The following is a 21036-nucleotide window of genomic DNA, read 5'->3' as shown; positions in this document are numbered from 1 at the left end:
GTTTATATGGGAATCCTTGAGGATAGATATTTTTTAGCTGTAAGCTACTTCTGCAGAAAGGTGATTTAAAAAGAGGCTTCTCACATAAGGCGTAGCTCAAGCGGTATTGATGTAAGTTTTGGCATTATTCCTCCTGGAGACTCGTTCCAGTGTTTTACTATCCAAAATAACCCTTGGGACTTTTGCACAGCCTGAGCATGTGGAAGGGCTCATTGACATGCAGAGCTCAGAGTTCAAACACACTGCACCAGCAAGAGCAGCCTGTGGTCCAAACTGTGGCTGTAACTCTCAGCTGACGTATCAACAACTCACTGTTCAAGGTGCCTGAAGACATTGCTCCTTTCTGCCCTCACCCTGACCTCCCTCCCCTCGCTTCACCTATTTTTGCCTTCGTGGAGAAACACTCAGTAGGGTCAACATGCAAGAACTGCTGCTTCAGTAGGTGCCAGCCCTGGTGATAATTTTCGACAAACCCAAGCCAAAGAGGTAAAACAGACGAAGCGATGAACAGACTGCCAAAGATACTCAAATGCCTGAAGGTCTAGGCGAGCTCACTGGGTGCTCACAAAAGCACCTAAGCATTTCAGTCCCGTGGGCTACTTCAGCAGTTCTATGAAACCTTCTGTAAGGACATTTGGGTTTCCTTGATTCAACCATTCTCCAGACCCACCTGTACTTGGCTGACATGATTTTTAAAGCTGACTTTACTTTAATCAAAGGTGAGTATCTTACCTGGAAGACTGGAGTTGAGACTTTTAGCTCCACCCTTCTGGCAGCTGTAACTCACCTCACTCTCCATCAGCCTTCAGCGCTCAGCAGGAGAGCAAGACTTTTGCCACACTGGATTTCAGCCACCGCTACCGACTGCTTCCCCAGTGGACTCCTCCCTAGCTACAAAGAAGCAAACAGAAACACAACCTCCCTCTCCCTAGAGCTGAGGGTCAAAAACAGTGTGCGGGGGGATTTCAGCCTGGCGGATCTAAGATTCGGAAGCTAAATTCTCCATTTCAGAGATAACTAAAGATGCCAAGATCTTCCTAGACGTTTACCCAACTATGGAACTAGAGGAATAGTAAGAAACCTGAACCACAACTGCAGATGTCTTTTGCCTTGCAACAGCTTTCATGCAGGTATTTCTCCAGTTGAGTCCAACCACACCATTTTCAAAATTTAAGCTTGGTTCGGTAAGGGAGAAGGCTGTTCCAGTGAGATACTCCACATTCACATGCCTTTTTGCGCTCACAAAGCAGCTGAAACACCTCCCAGCATCTGGGGGAAGCAAGTTAAGGAGAGGGGAAAAAAAAAATTTCCATAAAGCAAACAACGCCCACCCAGCCTGGAAGAGTGCCTGCAGCTAAGCTCATGTTAAACAACCATTGCTAAGTTTCTCTTACTAAAGAAGAAGATGGTACTTTGCTTCCTGGGAAAAAATTGTTTTAGGCATTTTGAAAGGCTCATTAAGCTTGCAGGTGTTCTGGGGATGTCTTGGCTCCAGCACTGCAGTGAATATCCCACGCTGACTCCTTCCTTGTTGCTCAAGTGCCGGATTAAAGCTTAAAATGGGGGGGGGGAGATCATGTCTTATGTGGAAACCCTGGGAGAAGAGGTGGATGCCACCAGGACTGCCACAGAGGTGCTCTCCTAGTGATGTGCATTCAGACACTGACAGAGGACACAAAGTAGAAATATCTGCATGGCGAAGGCACCCAAGAAATTATGTGGCTTCTCAAAGAAACTGAGAGTTTATCTCAGCACACTAGCCAATGCCACCCAGCAGTGGGGAGCTGTATGCCAGTACTGAAGGGAGGCATGTTACAGCTATGACTTGTGTTGTGACTTAATGACATTTTCTCTCCAATCTAAGGGAAAGGAGCAAAGACCAATATTTTCACTGTGGCTAATCCATCACTGGCAGATTGGTCTTACTCAAGACCTGTTCAGGGCAGTTTCATTGCTGCATAGAAACCTCTTCATTTCTTCAAGTGCAGCCATTTAAAGCACCTTCCCTTGAATTGGTATTTCTGGGCTTTGTTGGTGCAGTTTTTTATTACCCCCATCAGTAAGAATCCATCTTCGAGTCCTCCATGACAGGCACCACATTTACCTGCATGTTATTTCAGGAAGCCTCCCAAGGCAGCCTGCATAGGGTTCAGTTGCCTAAACAAGGGTTTCTAGCACCATTTTAGGTGCCAGACTCCCAGCAGCTGCAACAGAAGGCTGTGCGTCTCCTCTGCGTCCTGGCTCATCTGTGCCAGCGCAGACAGACGTGTCTCATCACTGGGGACAGCTGACGGGGCACAAGACCCTGATAACCAGACATCTGGCCTGCTCCCTCCACGTCCTCCTTCCCAGGAAGGCAGCATTCATTATCTGGCACTCCTTCCTGAAGCATTTCTCCCGTGTATAAAATGTCCCACATGCACTGAACTGAAGTTTGGGAATGTCTTCTGGCAGCCCCGAGTCTGTCGCCCAGATAATTTGTTATAAAATATGGCCAAAATGAATATTGATATTGAAGATGGAGATCATGATTCGCAACCTAAGTATTTGCTAAAAAAAAAAAAAAAGCCATTTTGAAATAGATAAACATTTAAACATTTGCATCCTAAAGAACAAATGCATGTGAAAATATAATGGAAAAGGGAAGGATTAGGCAGCAAGCTTTGGTGAATATTTCCCTGCAGTTGCTGTTAAAGTCTCTGATGCGGAGGCAGGCTTCTCCAGCAAACAAGCTGTCAAGCAAGCTTCAGTCAATCAGCTCCATAAAGAGAAGAGGATTGCTGGGCAGAGCTAGCTGCAAATGCTATCTCTGGCCATTTTTATCCTTTGCTGTGTTAACCTTCAGTCAGACTGGAATTTTCCAATGCAATCAATCATGGGCTTGATTTCAGGTGCCTTTCTGAGATGCTTCAAAACTAAATTCCCCCCAAACGCTTAAAATGAGGCTTCAGGAAAACAAAATAGGATCTTTTTGAGATCTCAAGCCAGATATCGAAAGGACAGGCATGTGGAATCACCAAACCATTTTTAAAGCCTCAGCTGAAATCCTCCTTTAGACTCTGACATATGCAGTTACTGCTTCTAGCAAGGGAAAAATGCAAACAAAACTATGGAATATTGTCTAAGAAGCATATTGTAGGAGACCAGTAAATCAGGTGTGCTGCCACTGCTTTAGTGTCAATTACTGCATTTGTGGCTGATCAGTTGGATAGATTCATCTGCATACAAAACCCATACTATGCCATCTCATATGTCAACAGTTTTGAAGCAATCGGGCAGCACAGTTAAAAGGGAAGTATCCCTCACCACACATTATTGTCCTTCAAGGATTAACAACCAAATTTAAATTTATGTCAAGTATTCATACAAAAGAACTAGACTCCTTACAGCCTTAACAAACAAAACAAGAAAAATAGAAGAACATTTATCTTAAATTGTTAGGACTAGTGCAAAGCATTAGGTTTATGCTGCTACCATTTCTGAACTCTCCATTTCCCTTTCACCCAGCCCTTTATTTACCTTGAATCCCCAAAGGACTAACATTGCCTCTCAATGCTGGCACATGATGGTACTGGTGTGGCCTTGAACTCCTGTACATCCAGTGGTACCTGCCAATTTCCATTTCTGGTCTGGTGATCACTGCCAATTTCAGGTGGTAAAAAGTCAGTGTCACCAGCAAGTTTTAGTTCAGCACTTTCAGTCATTTAACTTTAAAAATAAGAGCCCAGAAAAACATGCTGTAGTTTCAGAACTGAAACAACACAACTTTACCAAACCAAGGGAGGGGCTTGGAGGGACATCGACAGGGAGACACTTACACAGGTGTTAAGAAAGGTTGAACAGCTAAAACTCCACCTAGGATTTGAATTAAACACGTAAGGAAGGACTCTCTATTCCTTCCCCCCACCCACTCTCACGTCTCCCTCTCTTCGACTGTGGCAAAGAGCTCTGCTCCAGAAGTAAAGGAAGACAAAGTCATGGAAAAACACGTTACCTGTTTTATTAAAAGACCCTAAATCTGCTAAAGAAAATGGTTATTGTCATGCGTAGAGGTAGGGCAAACACACAAGTTTGCTCCGTTACTTTCTTACATTAAAAAAAAAGTCACGGGCTTTATTTCACGTGGACTCTGCTCACGTCCAAAAATCTGGACCAAGTACGTTAACACAGACTTGTTCCAGGTTTACACTGAAGGAGAGCAGGTCTCCTTCTCTCCGCCTTTTCAGAGGACAGATGAAGCTCAGCAACGAGCCCCCGCACGCAGTAACACACCTGACCCGCTCGCACACTCATCGCACACTCATCAGCACAGGGCTTCCAAGCCCCCTGAAAGAGGCCACTGGCAAAACAACATCAAACCACTTTTGAACCTACATGTCCCGCCTCGGCACCGCTATAGGCGGTGTCAAGGCTGTCAGGGTGAGACAGACAGATCTTCATTTAAAATGTACCAGAGTCCCACTCTGTGGTGGCTAAATGAGGAAGTAACCATCATCTCTGGCCAAAATAAATCCAATTCAGCAGCATTTGGGCAGGTGGAAGAAGTGAAGGTTATGATGCTGAAACCCCATCTACCGTAGACTAGATCAGAGACAAATTTCAGGGGGCAGGGGGAGTAGGAATGCCATAAATTTCTGGCCTGTGAGGGGCTAGGAAGGTCCTGGGCCTTGGTCCTGCTCTCGTGTGGTTTTGCTGCTGGGTACAACAAATTAGGCACAGCTACATTTACATACATCAAGAAGAGAAAAAATCTTGGCCTCGTATCCATGTGTTGGATCTAGAGGTTTGAAACAAGAATTTGTTCATCTCCTACACCAACAAACGAACTACAACACTAAAACAGTCTTTTGGGTTTGGGATGCAAACTTAATATTAACGGATCTCTAAAGGATACTTTGAGGCTTGGTATTTCTCCCCTCTCTGCGACTCACACACAAATCAGCAACCAGGTAGTGTATTTTTCCTAAAGGACACGATTCCGCTTTCTACAGCTTATCCCTCCTTGTAGGAAAGGCAAAATGCCCTTGCTCAGAGCAGCCGAGCAGGCAGCTGCCTTTCTCCCTTAGCCTGAGGGGACGCTGGTGAAGTCACCGCTGGCTGCTGTGGGACAAACTTCAAACCCCGCAACGTGGAGACTGCGTGTAAACTTTGTAGCATCCTTTCTGAAAGTAAAAATATTCTATGAAGCTGGGTTTTTTTAATTAGTAATTTCTGGTTCTGCAATAACAGGGCTCCCTTCATTAGGAGATGGTTCAAACTCTGTAAGGCATCTCAGTTTTTCCACTGTCTGCAAAGAACCGCTTAGCAGTGGCTGTTTGGCAGCCCCTACTGCACGCCTGGCACGAGCTCTGAAGTTGCAGAGTCTTTTTCGGTGACTCCACTGGGACCCACCCAGGCCCACTCACGCAAAATCACCACCAGGTCAAAAGGCTTCAGGGGCGTAACAGCTACTGCACACAGCGGGTACGAGTTAACTCTGTACCCTGAATAGTTAGGAAAGGAAATAGGTTTAAATGACTTCTTTATCTCTTGCTTTTTGAGGAACTAACTACACTAATTGCATTCCCAGGTCTGGGTTATGATACTCTCCATGCACAGCCAAGCTCATACAGCTTGAGGCCTCCTGTCTGAACCAGGTTGTACGCGATCCCGCACAGACGCAGCCAGCTATAGGACTGGCAACGTTTTCAATGTCACACCACGCAGGCACACCGATGGCGACTGTGGTGTTCAATATTCATTTGGGAAGAATCACCTTGCACGCCTGTAATAAAATTCCCAGTGCCCAACATCCTCACGCTTGCTGCCTTTAGCATATGGTTGTAGAGGAAACAAACAGCTACGACATTCATCTGTCGCAGCTGACGAAGCAGTCCATGGGAGCGGAGAGAGGATTGTCATTTGGTCATTTATGATCTGGCAATCTGGTGATGAATACTGCATTAGGAGGAAGGTTGGCCAGTAAATGGGGGAAGGTCAGAGTAAGCGAAGGGGGGGGCTCCCCCCACCTCTGTTCTCTCCCCTCTTTAGCCCCTTTGCTCCCACTGCAGAGGCCATTGTGCACATGCAGTGCCATCTGGGGCTTTTCCCCCCCGTTACAATATCCTGTGGCACATATGTCTAGGTTTTCTGCTTTCATGAGGTCATTCAGACCAGTATGAGTACATCCTCCGAGTGTTTTTCAACCCCCTCCTATTTAGAAACCAAATCCTATTCATTAAAACCTAAATCACTAAGTCTGCCAAATTATTATCCCCAGAATATCGCGTGTCCTAGATTCTCCCTGGGCTGAACCTCTCTTCCTACAGTCTTCTGGGACTTAAAGCAGTTATTGTTTTCAGGGGATCTGAAACACCAATAAACTGCTTCAAACAGGAAAAAATATTCAGCATGCTAAAACTCTTGAAATGGCTTGACAGCTCTGAAATCACCATGTGAGCCTAACATTAAGGGAGTAGGTTTGAAAATTTTGGCTAATAACCATAACACATATATATAAAAAAGACAATTTTTTCAATGTGCTGCAATGAAAAATACATCTATCTGTGATGCGTGACAATGTCGTAAGCTCACTGTGTAGAAAGAACATCACTAAAAGTTAAATAAACTGCACATTAATTCACTCCTTTCTTGCGTCGCACTTCAGCACCTGCATTTACACCACTGCACACAGCTGTACAGTTGTGTTTAAGAGAAGTATTTTCTTTCTACTTTTTACTAGCACATACTTGTCTATTTCGAGTTTAAAATCAGAAACATCACTTCATATACCATGAAAATAATAATCAAAGCTCAAAGCCATTCTTGAGCATGAGGTCTTCGTCCATTGAGAGCACATTAGAGCCAATTAAAAGGAACCTTGGGTATAGCTGCTCCAGCTGGTTTTCATTATTCCTCAGCCCAGCACATGCAATTTGAACATCGTATGCATTCATACAAGGAAACTATATCCTAGTATAATGGCTTTCTTCCACCCTCCCATGTGTAATGGGTAAATTCACCATGGTCACCCACAGCTGGGTTTTATTTTGGTTTGTTTTTTGCGTTTTGCGACTTGGTAGTATTTCTCATAGTTAAATGAAAAGGGAAACTTCTTGTCTCTGTTAATGTGTATCAGGATCTATATCCTTCACTGCTGATGCAAAACGGCATTTCATTTTTCTTATTTATTCCACCTCAGTAAATCTGCCTGCCCAGTCCTCACGTTTTGATTTAATTTAATGCCTGCAAGATAAACCCTGTCATTTGTAATAATTTGTAAACCTTCATCTTTAAAATGCATCCAATCTGTCCTGCAGCCCTGTAAAGTATCTGTTAAACATTTTGCTTCAGCTTGCTCACTGTGTTCTCCTCTGATAAGGGCTGCTGATACGCAGTATAAAGCTGACTTATTTCTTATCTCCATCAACATGGGTGTTGTTCCATTTCCAATTAAAAAAACTGGGGCAGCAGCCACTCATCCGGGTGCAGAGAAACAAATGTCTGATAAACACTGAATCCCTCAGCTGGGTCATATCACTGCCTGAGTCAGGCAGGGGATTCATGAAAATAATTATGAAAACATAAAACTGGAATTCATATAGAATTTAGTGAACTTTAAAAATCTAAATTAGATCAATCATTTTCATTTATCCATCAGTAAATATTCATAAAGCACATTAGCTTGTGTAAATTGTCTCAACTACGCTGCAATCCAAAACAGCTGGCCATCCACATTTGCCACAGGGACGGAAAACACAAACCGGCACCTATGCGACACCATCGTTTAGATCTGACTGTATTAAGTGCTCGAACTGAAAATAGATCTCGCTGCTCGTCCCAAGTGCTCGGGCAGTATTGCTCTCCAGCGTTCTCCTCGTGAGTACGGGGAGGCCTGTCTATAGACAGCACATAGTCCTAGCCCAACTTCCTCCAAGCATTTATCCTATACAAATACAGTACATCATTGAGGGGGTCCTTGCATTAAAAAATACAACCCGCAAACCTGTAGCTTAAAATTCTGGTAAAGGGAAAAAACCTTTTAGCTTGAAAGTACAATTTGCTCATAGTTAAATGCAGATACTTTCCCCAGAACTTGGCAGTGCAAAGCATACTGCGTGTGAACCTGAAGACCCAAAGCGAAATGCTCGGGATCTTCTCTTGCTCAGTCTTACCAATGACGACATCCCCCAAGCCCCCTCTGACATTGGTTTATCTCCTTGGACTTTGCAATTCATTTCTGGAAGAAAGAGTTAAAAGACGTTGTGATAGCGCTTCGGCCACTTCAAGCTGTGGTGGTTGCCTCGCCATCACTGGATCCAGGGCATCTCATAACGGACGGCCATTACACTAAGTCCAGGTGGGATCTCAGAGGAAGAAGCAAGTATTGCAAGCCCAGCAAGCATGCGAGGCACAGCAAGCAGGAGATCCAGTCCGGGCAGTAAACGGACACATTTTTGAAGGGGTCAGCTTCCATTTTACCCCCCAAGCGATGCGGCAGCATTTTCCAGGAAGTTTCTTCGCACAAAGAAAAAGCTCATTTTTCTCCATGAGAGCTGCTGGTGGAAGAGCCCTTTTGAAAAATCCTGCCATTTCAGAGGTACCTGATGCCTGCTGAGCCCATCGAAAAGCCCGACGGGGCTCAACAGTCAGAACTTTGGAAAATCTGCCCCCCAAAACCGAATATGCCTCCTACATCAGCGCTTCATGGCAGTAATTTTGCAGGGGGATCTGGGCTATTTATTTTGCTATTGAAACTAGGAGTAGGACTGTTTCAGCTTTTTGCATTTTAATTCCTTGTGAAACATATTGGGAATTTAAGTGAATCGAAATAAAGAGCATAATGTGAGAGACCATGTGTTACTTTCAGAAATCAGGGAACTGGCAAGCACAAAGCCTTGAAGTGTTACATACACATACCTCTGTAACAGATCCAAAGTATGAAATTATCACAGAAAAACTAGGAAATGGTGGTAAAATTAAGATAGGAAGCTCCCCTGCTTGCATCCTATGAAAGCAACAGATCAACCACCTTGACTTGGTAACAGATTTACCCTTCTACATGTTGTGCTTTCATCCTTGCCAAAATAAAAGGGAAATCATAAACTCATCATAAACACACTCAGCAACACATTTCGTTTTGCACAGCTGCTAACGCATACGGATAACTTTCTTTGGTGTTTATTGTACATGAGTTCTATCAGTTTAAAAGAAACTCATCAATCAGAAGAAAAAATTGCTGTAATTTTTGAAGACTGATCTATGAGTTCAAGATGGTTTTATAGCCAAGGTATTTAGGACATTTTGTACATTAATTACTCAAAATCTGCAGCGAGGTGGGTTATTGTCCACATACACTAATGGCTTTCAGAGTTTAATCTCTCATCAGTGGACCTCCTTTTGTGAAATCCCTAAGGGATTATGTAGTACTATGTCTAATCACTGGACAAATTTCATTTACTTGAAACTGAAGCTAGGTTTCAATTATACAAAGCGTGTAGGAGGAATCAGATTCAAAGTAGGAAAACAAAATCTGATGCTGGACAGTACCGGGATTTATCATTAGGTTCACATCTGAGCTGTTTAACAATGAATTAAATAATTCTACTTGGGGAAAGGTATTAGTTGTGTATCAGCTGCACACGCCTATGAGATACTTAGATCGCTTTAACTGACACACAACAGGTTCAAAAGTATACTATAACTCACGTAAAAAGGCAGTAGAAATTTTAATAGTTTTGTTACTGCTATAACATTTAGTAAAAAAATATTGCTATGATTTGTACAGCAGTCTGCTACACTGAAGAGGAACATTTATTTGGCATAAAGTATATGATGCAGAAGCAAAACAGTCCTTTGCTAGTTGAATTTACCCTCTGAAGTTCAGCACTCCAGACCAAATAAATCACCTGTAAGGCTGGGATGGATGAAGCACCTCTCCTCCTGCCCTGCCGTCTCCCTACCGCAGAACCGCTACCATGGAATTGTTCTCTCCATTAAGCAGCAATTCTCGGTGATTAACACATCCTGAAACCTAATGTTGTGAAACTCATTGCATTATTCCCTGTTATCATAGTGCAGGCAGATCTCTACATAAGCAAAATTTGCCAGATGACACCATAGAAAAGGAAAAGGAATTTAAAATTAAGAGTAGCATTTGGCACCAAGCTAACTACACAAAGGTTGTGTGGTATTATAATCCACTATATGTTATTGTAACCTAGGTCTCCCACACTGCATTACAAAGCCTTGCTACATGGCTAGTCTCGATGAAAACACCAGATTATGGCTCTGAAAACGACATGCAAACACACAGGCACACGCTACTTCTGTAAACCAAATTTACCAAAATCCGTCAAAGATGCAGCAATAACAAGACTTCTTTTGCAAACATTGTTTCTGGTAGGGTTAGGACAGATTCAGAGCAAATACAGACGCAGACAGAAAGATTGCTGCTCTATTAATTTGTTGTCAAGCCATGCAGGAAAGGACGGCTGAAAGCCCAAAGATGCAGTAATGATTGTTTAAGAGCTATTCGAAAAAGTGACAAAACTGGCCTAAACCTCTTTAAGCCCCCTGAATGAAAAGATTTAAACAGGCTATTGTTAGACCCCTGGGTACCTTTTTTCTCTTGGCTTTGTTCTGCATTTTCCTCTGCTGCAGTTTCCATGGCTGGCTTCATACCATCCACCAAAAATGCCGCCCCCCCCTCCCCCCCCAGCAAGCACTTTTTCTCTTCGCCTCCTTTCTCACTCCCTTCCGTCTCCTATTTACAGCGGCAGTGATTGAGCGGCTCTGTTCTCCCCTACAGTAGATTACAGTCCTTTCCAAAACGCCAGAAAAGTCTTGTCAGCTTCGATTTCGCTCCGCTGACTGGTCCACGAGGAGCCGTGCCAGCGAGCGCTCAGCCATACGTCACCGCGGTCCCCAGCTATAAAATAGCCATCCTGCGCCCAACCGTGCCCCAGCTCTCCGCGTCCTGGGGACCAGCATCACCAGCTCGCACCCCCTTCCCCTCGCCCTCCGCTCTCCCCCTCTTTCCCCCCATCTCCCAAGGTTCCCGTCGAATGTTAATCAATTCTCTCGGCGGTGAATGGATTGGCGACATCGGGAGGGGAGATGCGAGCGAGAAAGAAAGGAGCCCCCCAGCCGCCGTGGGGCGAGCCCCCTGGCCGCCGTCTCTAAGGGGAGTGCACGCCGGCACACAATCGCAAGGCTCCCTTTCCCATGGGACCTCGTTATTATGCTTCGCGTTTTGATTTATTCCACATGCCCTCTGCTCTTTCAAGGGGCGGGGGGCGATGCGTCTGTTCTCTCTGTTTGCTTTCTTTGCCGAGTAAGTTCCGCTCACCCACAGCAAAAGACTGTGTGAGAGAAGCACAAAAGCAAAAGTAGGCATATATATACACACGGAAAATTTAAATTATTTCTCTGATTTTCCATCTAGCAAGCACGATGGAAAAAAAAGCACAAAAAAAATCCAAGCAAACAGAAAAGAAGCAAGCTCAAGTGACCTAAAATGCACGTGCAATACTTTAAAGAATAAAATGTTTAAGAAAACACAGCTTGGGTTTTCAAAAGGATGTCTGCCATTATAGACCTAAAGCCATGCTTAAAAGTGAGCGCAGAGATGCTGTTAAGCACATGTTTGGTCGCTCCCCTAAATCGAGACAGAGTGCAGCACAATCTAACAAGCTGTACTAGCCCGGCTCTGGGAGCAACAAAACCAGGACAAGTCTACGTTGCCCCGCCTGAGGTGACTTTAGGTGTCCCCAGCCTGCTCTGAGCAGTCCCATGCCGGGGAGGCACAGAGCAGGCAACACCACATAGGAGTATTATTCACCTTCCAAACCCCAAGATAACTGACATATTTAAGGCTGTACTGTACTGACGCTAATTAACCTTGCTTGTCTCAATAGCCTCACGGCACGCCACACTGCACAGGGCAGACATGCCCCAAGGCACCCCTTTTTGTGTGTAGGATGATGGAGCAACCATGGAGTAATGGCCTTTGCAGTCTGGCAGGCTTTGCTGGTCCCGCCACTGCAGCCGATTCTGCAGGCTGCAAAGATGCCTAGCAGATTCAGCAAATGCTGGGGATGTTAAAACCTACACGCTGCATGTTCCATATAACAGATTCAGCCAGGAGAGTGGGAAGAGGGAAGCAGTCCAAAGATTTGTAGCTGCAATTCAGCCTCTTCTGGTTAAAGTTACTACACCCACATTTTTGCTGTGCATTTTTATTTCTATAGATGCCTAGTGAAAAGCACAAAAAAACTCAGATCCAAGCTTTAGAGAAAGTTCCCTTCTCCTGCAAGAAAGCAGTGCACAAATCCTCTTCTCTTGCCATGGACACCACAGTTGTTGCTTTGCTTTGGGCACTACTGCTCAGGCACACGCTTCAGCCCAGCTGCCAAGAGGTCTTGGACTTATCCTAAGGTTTCATATCACAGCATCAAAACTTGATGCCAAGCATTTGTCTAAAAAGCTTTCTCGGAGTCCAGGAAAAGTCTGCAGTTGAAGCTCCCACCTCAACAGACCTTTTTATAAGCAGGATGAAATTAATTTGTAGAGGTGATGAAGTATCCTCAGGAACCAAGGTGAGGCAATCGGTTGGGTTCCTGAAGGTAATCAAATCAGCAGCCTGAGCAGAGACCTCAACCCAGGTGCAAGGCGTATTTCTCCAATCTCCTTCTCTAATGCCCACGTGGCAGTCCATACACATACTGAAATCCCTGCCCAGCAAGACCATCTACTGCAAAGGCACTCCCTCGAGGAAGCTGCTGAAAGGTGAAACCATAGGTGATGTGTTTGCCATATTCTTTTAACCGTTACTAAAAGTTGTTCAAATCCCGCAGTCAAGAAAGGAAAAACAGCTTCTTTGCATTTAGGATAATGGTTATAAAAAGAAAATGTTCGACAAGGAGTGTTTTTTTCCCCATTTAACATCAATAGGATTGAAAATCCATAGCAAACACACTCTACTTGCTGAAAGTCACACAAATCTTAGTCATTGGTCAAAACAGTCAATTGCCTCTGACATTAAAATTCCCTTCTTGGAACTTCTCATTGTTCAGTTGGTACTTCTGGTTGCTGCTGTCATAGCCTAGATCGCCGTTTCTTAATGATCTTTGCTTACTTTGGAAGGTGTAAAAGGTTGAAACCTCTCTTCTGACTACCCCAAGTTACAGAAGGCCTGTTCAAAAACTAATTCGAGTGGTATAATACTAAGGCACTTATCAGTAGAAATATACAGAAAATACAAACATCATCTGGAATTTCCTTTCTTTAAACAGAAAACACATTAGACAGAACCTTTGGTTTCAGGCTGTCCCTGGAGGAAACCCACTACTGAAGCCCTCCGCTTGTATCAGTGAGACCCACTCCTTCAAACAGCTGCAGGCTTTCCTGCTGGCAAGCAGATTTTGTTAGGCAGGCTCAGGACTTCAGATGTTTTACAAACACAAAACTAACAGGCTGGGACACTATTTCCCCCACTTTCTCCCAGGATAATCCTTTCCCCAAATGAGCAATGAAGAAATAGAGGGCACAATACCAGAATTAACTTCACAAGAGCTTGAACTGAAGACTTCAGCAGCCATCAATCCCAACTATGCCAAAACATTAATTCTACCTACTAAATCATCCTCTAAAAGCTGCAAGTGATGCAGGAATGTAAAGTTCTCCCCCCTCCCTTTTTACTACTTTCCAGATTGCTGTAATATAGGACGGGTTTTAAGTACTTATCATCTTAAGTCATTTCTTAATCTTCAATCCTTTGTCCCATCATTGATAAACACAGCAGACAAAACAAACTACACACTATCTCCTCCAGGGCTAACATGGGTGCTGATCTTGCACTTCGAGCATTAATCTCAGACAGCAAGTTGTCTCATCCAACACTCTCTCCCTTAATCGGTACCTCCTTTTTATGATATGTGATGAGAATAGGAGGCATCAAGTCCATGCCTATGACAACGCAGCAAAAGACAAAGCCACAAAGGCAGAAATTACAAAGAATTCTTTAAAGACTGATATTCAGCAAAAACTTGCTGCACAGACCAGGCTGATTTAGATAACCAGCAACCAGGGAAGGCGGCTAGTTACATTTCAGAAGTTCAGTACAGCATTTTATTTGCAGGCCAAAATAAAAATGAAAATGCGGAGAGGGGCTGAGCAGTAAGGGTTTCTGCTGTTAAGGCACAGCTCTGAGCCTACAGCCAAACCTTAGGATGAACAGCAGTGGAGCAAAGTATGTGAAGGCACTGCAGACCAAGTGACATGCACTGCAAAATAGTTTTTAAAAAAGAGGTTTTAATCTATTTTATTTAGCTTTAAAAAAAAAACAAACATTTTGCTCAGTCAAGTCAAATAGTACAATTGCAAAAGTTAAAAAAGGTATTAAAAACCCAATTTTGTTCATGTGCCAGTTCCTTTTGAACACCTATCTTTAATGTCACTGAATCTAGTTTACATTCCTGAAGGCTGAGCAGCTCTATCATAAGCTAGAGCAAATTCTTCACAAGCTTTCAGGAGATGAATACATACTTGCCATTTCTACAAAAGCTTCACAGAGCTGTAATAGAGTGTTCTCACATACTTCAAGAGCAATTTGAGATTAGCCTATGAGATCCGAGACTCAGAAGTTAAAATTCACAAGTCAAACAAGACTGACATGTATTCCAAACAACTAATTTTAAAGACAACTTGTAGAATACTTTTTTTTTTAAAAAATATGCAAAAATATTCAAGAGAACAAATACACATGTAGCCACTTGGTGTGTCTCTCATCATAACTGCTTATGTTCAGACCAGCTTTAGACCAGTTACCTAAGACTCGAGTATAAAACCCAATCTGAATGCTTATACCAAAAGGCAAATTTTCCATGTGGATAAAATCGAAGCATGACAACAAGCTTTTAGTTGTGCAGCAGTTGTATACCTGGCAAGTACTTGAAAAAAAAAATTGGGGTCCATTCTTTCAAACATACTAAATTACCAGGAAAATGAAATCCAAATTAATGAACAAATAACAGTGGAAAAAATCTGCACTTTTACCACAGAATAAAATACAGACTACTAAAAAAACATGAGTGCACTGCACTTAGGGATCTCAATCTTGAATTTCTGTAGAAAGGGCTTAAGCGTGGATAGTGGTTATCTCTGCAACCAAAGAAAATCACTGAGTTAACTGATGCAGGTAAGTCCAGGAGGGCGAGCAGACCTTAAGAGTACGAGGGCGCCAGTCCTGGGACCCCCTTAACAAAGCCACATGAAGATGGCAGTAAGTGCTGCCAAGCTAATGCCTGGCGGCAAGCGGGCAGGCAAAGTAGATGCCGTTCAGTTGTTGGGTTTCATACACTTCTCTAGACGGCCTGCTAGCTTCCAGCTGGACCACTGCTTTAGTCCATTGCAGTCACAGCCACTGGTGAGAATCAAAGGCAATAAACAGCCTAAATCCAGAACATACACAGATGGCTAACCTTTATTTGGAACAAATAAAAGGGGGGGAAAAAAATCCCTTAAATAGATGGTTCTGTATGGCTTTTCCAGTAGCTCAGTCTCATCAAGTCCTAGTCTCAAAGACGACTCAAACGGCAGAGATGTGAAAGCTACCAAGGAAAAAAGCCTGAAGAGCTATAGCCAAAGTCAAAATGAAAGCAAAAGTTGCTGATGTTCTTAAGCACCTGGGAGGTCCATTTCTGCTTATAAAAGGCAGTCAACAGCACGGAAGTAATAAAAAAAAAATGCTAGATATTATTTCTTTATCCTAGCTAATAGCTTTAATAAGTTTTTTTTTTCTGGGTGTAAGAACTGTGGGTGTTAGGTAAAGAACAGACAGGGGGACAATAATTCAGAACCCTGATAGACAGAACACAGGCATCTCAACTACGCTGAAGACTTTTGAGAAAAAGCGATAAAAATGAAAATAGGTTACACTGGAAACTGAGCTGGAAGCAACATCACCTCCTGCACCCCTCTCCTGCGAGGCTGCCTGGAGCAGCACCATGCAGAAACATGCTGACATACTGGAGCCCATTTATACTACATCTGAAAGAGAATGGAAATACAGGAAAAGCTAAATGAAAAATTAAGAGAAAGCAGGAAAAGCCTCTAAACATTCACATGGTGTAAAGAAATATCAAGAAGGGAAGAAGGGATTTAATATAATAAAAAGAGGATGCAGTTGAAAGGGAAAATTCTGACTGAATTTCAGGCAAACTTCCTGACATCAAACCAACCTCTGAAGGAAACAATGAAATCTGCTCTCCTATGGGACTTCCAAAAACAGCAGACAGAAAAGCAGTGGATGCTCTGAAGAGGCAAGAGACTCTCTGGCAGAACATGCCGCTTGCTGTAACAGAAGTTCAAACTGTATTCCACGTTGGGCAGGTGTCGCCTCATAGCCAACGCACACCCCTCGACTACTGAAAACAAGCGCAGTCACATCCTTGCACTTACACATTCACAGGGTTTAGCAGAGACCACCCTGGGATGACAAAGACTACGAGAAAAACAAAAGCAAAGACACGCCAGCAACTCTCCCAGAAGTGGCTTTCCTTCAGCAAGCAACATTCAGAGCACCAGCCCCAACAGTCGTCTTCAGCTTCTACTCCAGCTCAACAATTTTATGGCAATATGTGTAGTTTCCTACAAGTGTAATGCATGGCAAGTTTCAAATGCTTTAAATTTAAAATTAGGCAGCAAAACAAGGCTTTGAGTTACCCAATCTTATATGCATTTTCTGTTCAGCAGTGGCAACATCCTCACATACATGACTAATATATGAAGTCCTTCAGCAGTGCTTCAAATGCTCCTCCATCATTTTAAGGACTAGGTTCTCGATTTTGGCACACATAACCACCTTTTTTTTGCGCTCTCTGTCACCTTCACAACAGCTGTTAAGCTTGTCTCTCCATCCCTCTGCCTCGAGTCACACATTCAGCAGCAGCAGCAACGCTGCAGTGCAGCACGAAACCAGTATGCTCAGGTCTTCTGTCTTCATTCCCTTAATTCTGTGCCTTAAAGACCATTCAACCTACTTAGCTTCTGCTATGAACCCTCGCCTCTAATACTGTTGCCAAAGCCTATTGCCATCTCAGAAGACTAACAAGAATTCCTAAATACTTGGACATACTGTAATAGCATCCTAGATATTTATGTCGCTCTTACTAGCACTTCTACGTAAGTGCTTGTAGAAGAGCTGTTTCTGCCAGAATTTTAGAAGGCAGCAAAGGTACCATTACAATACACTCCTGCTAATACAGCTGCTTAGTCTCAAAACGTATGAGAGTTGAGACAGGATCGGTATTGGAAGGCTACCTGTTGATTTTTTTTTCTTCATCTATCTATAAATAAATCTAAACTTCACTGAGTTCAGCCTTGACACAAACTTATTCTTCCACTCCACAGTCAGATTTAATCAGACAATCCTGTGTTAACTTTACATCCAGTTCTGATTTTCAAAATTGCCCTCCCACTCTTCGCATAAACTTCAGCATCCCACCTACAATCTTTCATCTATTCAGTGCTCGTTTTGTTCTTCAGTCTTGGCCTCAGTCCAGTCTTTTCACAAAGCGTGGAAAAAAGCAGGGAAATATAAAGTACAAAACCTTACACATCCCCCAAAAGAAACCAGAGGCACTCATTACAAAAAAGCACCCCACACTGGAGGGGCATGGGGAGAGACAGGGGTGAAGACACCTCCTGAATTTCATGAGGGATTCCATGCATAAATCATAGATATAGATGTGTATGTATACATACGCAGAAAACATGTACGTGTGTGTATACGTATGTACATGAAGAAAACATATGCATATGATTATATACATATTTTTATTGAGCAGGAAACCTTATCGGCATCATTGGAACCATAATGAGGAACGCAAACGAATTTATAGAGTAATGAAATAGGTAAGTTTGATAGTGAATGCACAACTGAGCACCAACCCAGTGCTACAGCCTCCTCCAGCTCAAGATTTCAGGGCCGAGAACCAAGTTACGCAGCGTCAGACTGGAGTTTGCGGCAGAACTAAACCACGCAGTCAGAGCATCATCTCTCAGGCACCACCTCGGTATCCCGGGTTGAAAGGCTGTCCCCACCAACACCAGGCTCAGCCGTACGTTGCTCCAAGACCTGCTCCTGGATTACCAGGCAGTTGTGTGTCAACGTTTTGAAAAGCCCACTTAATTCGGCAGTCAAAATGTTGACATAAAAGAAAGCATCAAAATAATGACTGGTACAAGGTACTGAAATTCATTGTTTAAAGTTTCAGCACCTTGTAAGCCACTGTTACTGTAGCTGTTTCCCTGATACTGAAAATTCCCATTCCAGTGTAATTAAACTATACTTTGGGAAAGATCCTGGACCAGTTCTGTCATGCAGCCCTGGACAGCCTGTTGAATCGCAAATACAGTTTCTGTTCACACACAGGACAGTAGTCATGAAATCCTTGGTTAAGACACTAATGAAAGGGTCCCCAATTAATCATTGTATTCTTTGCAAGAGCAGATATCCTCATTAGGAAAGCGGCAGGGCATTAACAAGTTCCACTTTGAGGGTGTCCAATTAACTCATCGACTAAATACGTGCCAGGCAACTTGGACCGGACTAGCTTTTCCAATCCCTTCTTTCTAGTTGCATCAAATTGGGATCCCAGTCATGTATAAAGTAGTGGTTCTTTCTGCGCTTTACAATGCCTTTGAGAATGCCGCTGGTGGACAACAAACAACGGCGGCTGAAGTGTTTAACAGGTCTTTCACTTGCGCCCATAAAAAGTTAAGCACGCACTCCGGGAGTTCAGTGCAATTAAAAAAAACAGTACACACTCTACCTTATAAACAGGGAATGACTTAACCTGCCAACAACGAGCACGGTTGGAGCTCCGTCTGGATCATGTCATGCCTCGATTTTTGCCGAACCTCAGCAGTGGGTGACCCTGCATACAAAGCGAGCTCCGAGACAAAAGCGCTATAGGGTGAGTTAAGGACAAAGTAGCAGCTTTCAGCCTGGATTCCCAGATAGGCTGTCAAGGAAAATCCCTTGCCAGGGCAGGATTACTTGCTAGAGTATACATTTCCAAAGCTTTGTCTTGCCTAATTTTTTTAAGCGTCTCGGGCTTGGAGCCTCCCGGTCGTTCCGCGGGAAGAGCCATTCTGCAGCCCGGCAGGTTTTGAGGCCTGGCACAAAGGAGGGCTTGCACAACGGCCAGGCCCCCGCTGCAGTCAATGCAGAAAGAGCGGCTTCTCCAAAGGAGCCAGAGAGGGATCCCGGCCTCCGAACTGGCCTCCCATCCTGCTGCCTGAAAACCACCCAGGCTCTCTTCTGAGCAATACCACCCTGACACTGCCTAGCTACACCCCCGTTTCTCTGTTTCTTTCCAAACATGACATTCGCTTGTTTCAAACAGCTGAAAGGCATCGTTTCTGCACTTTGTCATGAGTCAGAGTGAAATTCATTTAGCATCTACATTTCTTCATCTGTTCCTTATATCATTCCCATCCCATTTTATTTCTGCTCTCTGGGTTTCAGCACATTTGTAACCACCTCTCTTGCACTCAGGGCTTCCGAAGTGTAAACACTAAGCATTATCATTTTGTGTTTGCTCTGGAGACCCTCGCATTTGTTACTCAAAATGGTACCTGGCATTTTTGCTCTCAGTAGTACTACAGACACATCTTGTGTATCTACCACCACAACCGATTCCTGAAGTACCATCATCTGGCTCCACCTTTCTGCACCTTTTGGAGAGGAAAAGAAAGGAGCTAAGGAACCAGGGAAAGGGAGAAGAGATGGATATACTGAAAAAAATATATATAATTAAAACATTGGAGAAAAGCACAAGGCAGAAACAACATCAAAACCTCTGGCTAAGGTTCTCTCTTTGGTCCGTAGGAGAAACTGTGTCTCTGTATCAAAAAACTGTACTGCGTCAAGTGTGCGCTCACCACCCTGGAGGTGACCGAAGGCGTGTTGCTCAACATGGGATAGAGCTCCTCTCATTGCAGACCATAGACTTCCCCACAGGTTGCAGAAAAAGATCGCAGTTTCTCATGCCCAGCCAAATCGACCAGCCCGATTCGCCTGTTCACAAATTTATTCCTACAGGGAAGAAACTGAAGACAGACCGCTACTTTAACTCTATTTCTAAGCACTTAATTCCAGCTATGGTCCTCAGAAATATTTAAACTAATTGTGTGTTCGAGTGTAGCACATACTTCTATTGCAGACAGAACATCACCAGATTGCAAATGCAATCAAAAGCCCATTTTCTTAGTTTAATTTGCCATTAGTACACTGCAGGTTTATAGAGCCAAACAACCAACTACAACAAAATTCTCATTGCCATTTCAAACCGTTTCCAAGCAAATATCGTAGCAACATTATCAGAACCTTGAGTTCATTTAATCCAAATTCTCCACAATAAAACAACACTTGCACCTGTTAAAAAGAAAACAGAAAACGTAGTCCTCCTGGGTAAACCGAGCATCTCCCCAGCTCCAGACCAACAGGGTCAGACTCCTGAGACAAAACCCGCCATTTAAAGAGCTTTTCATGACTTTAAGAGAGAGAAGAAAAAAAACCCAAGCCCTAGGTTTTTATATATATCACGTAGTATTTAAAGAGTAGCGCTCACAGATTTTTAATACATTCATCAGTGTTTGGTATATATTTATTTTAACCTAAAATATAATCATATAAATGAGTGGTAACAGACTAAGTAGCATTTCACAGATTCCCTTTTGTTCCATAACTCTGAAGAAAAAAACCCACCCCAACTGCAGCAGCACCCATTTCCTGACTCGAAGGCGCCTCTTTACTGAGGGCGCTCAGCACCAGGCAGCCAGTGAGCACCATTGCCCTGCAAGCATCAACAACTTGGAAAGGAAGCAATGGAGGCCTTGTCGGGAAAAATCAGTTATTTTGGCTTAAACTGCCCTTAAAGTGAACAGAAAGTAGCTGCCCACGTTACCCACAAAGAAATACTGGGTTATAGGGCTGCAGAATGGGTGACGGTGGCCGGTGCTTGCAAATCTTGATGGCAGCCCCTCCGC

At 43.6% G+C, this 21036-nt stretch overlaps 1 protein-coding gene across 6 annotated transcripts in view; it reads right to left on the bottom strand.

Moving 5' to 3' along the window:
* Nucleotides 1-21036, bottom strand: part of GPM6B (glycoprotein M6B) — a 111252-nt gene that overhangs the window by 21727 nt on the left and 68489 nt on the right. For 2 of the 6 annotated variants that reach the window (XM_087757536.1, XM_087757538.1), the window contains exon 2: nt 3520-3639. The exons of 1 other annotated variant lie outside the window; for it this stretch is intronic. In XM_087757536.1, coding sequence (XP_087613662.1) covers nt 3520-3639 — 120 coding nt within the window. Of the gene's footprint in view, nt 1-3519; nt 3640-10599; nt 10781-21036 lie in introns of those variants that run through there. 3 more of the 6 variants (XM_009476277.2, XM_009476276.2, XM_087757537.1) reach the window with 3 other exon arrangements.

The sequence above is a fragment of the Nipponia nippon genome, unplaced genomic scaffold (genome assembly GCF_047370975.1).
Source record: "Nipponia nippon isolate SJK-2023a ecotype South Korea unplaced genomic scaffold, ASM4737097v1 scaffold_2, whole genome shotgun sequence".
NCBI classification, from domain to species: domain Eukaryota; kingdom Metazoa; phylum Chordata; class Aves; order Pelecaniformes; family Threskiornithidae; genus Nipponia; species Nipponia nippon.
The sequence above is the reverse complement of the archived record's forward strand: the minus strand, read 5'-3'. Positions and strand labels throughout refer to the sequence as shown.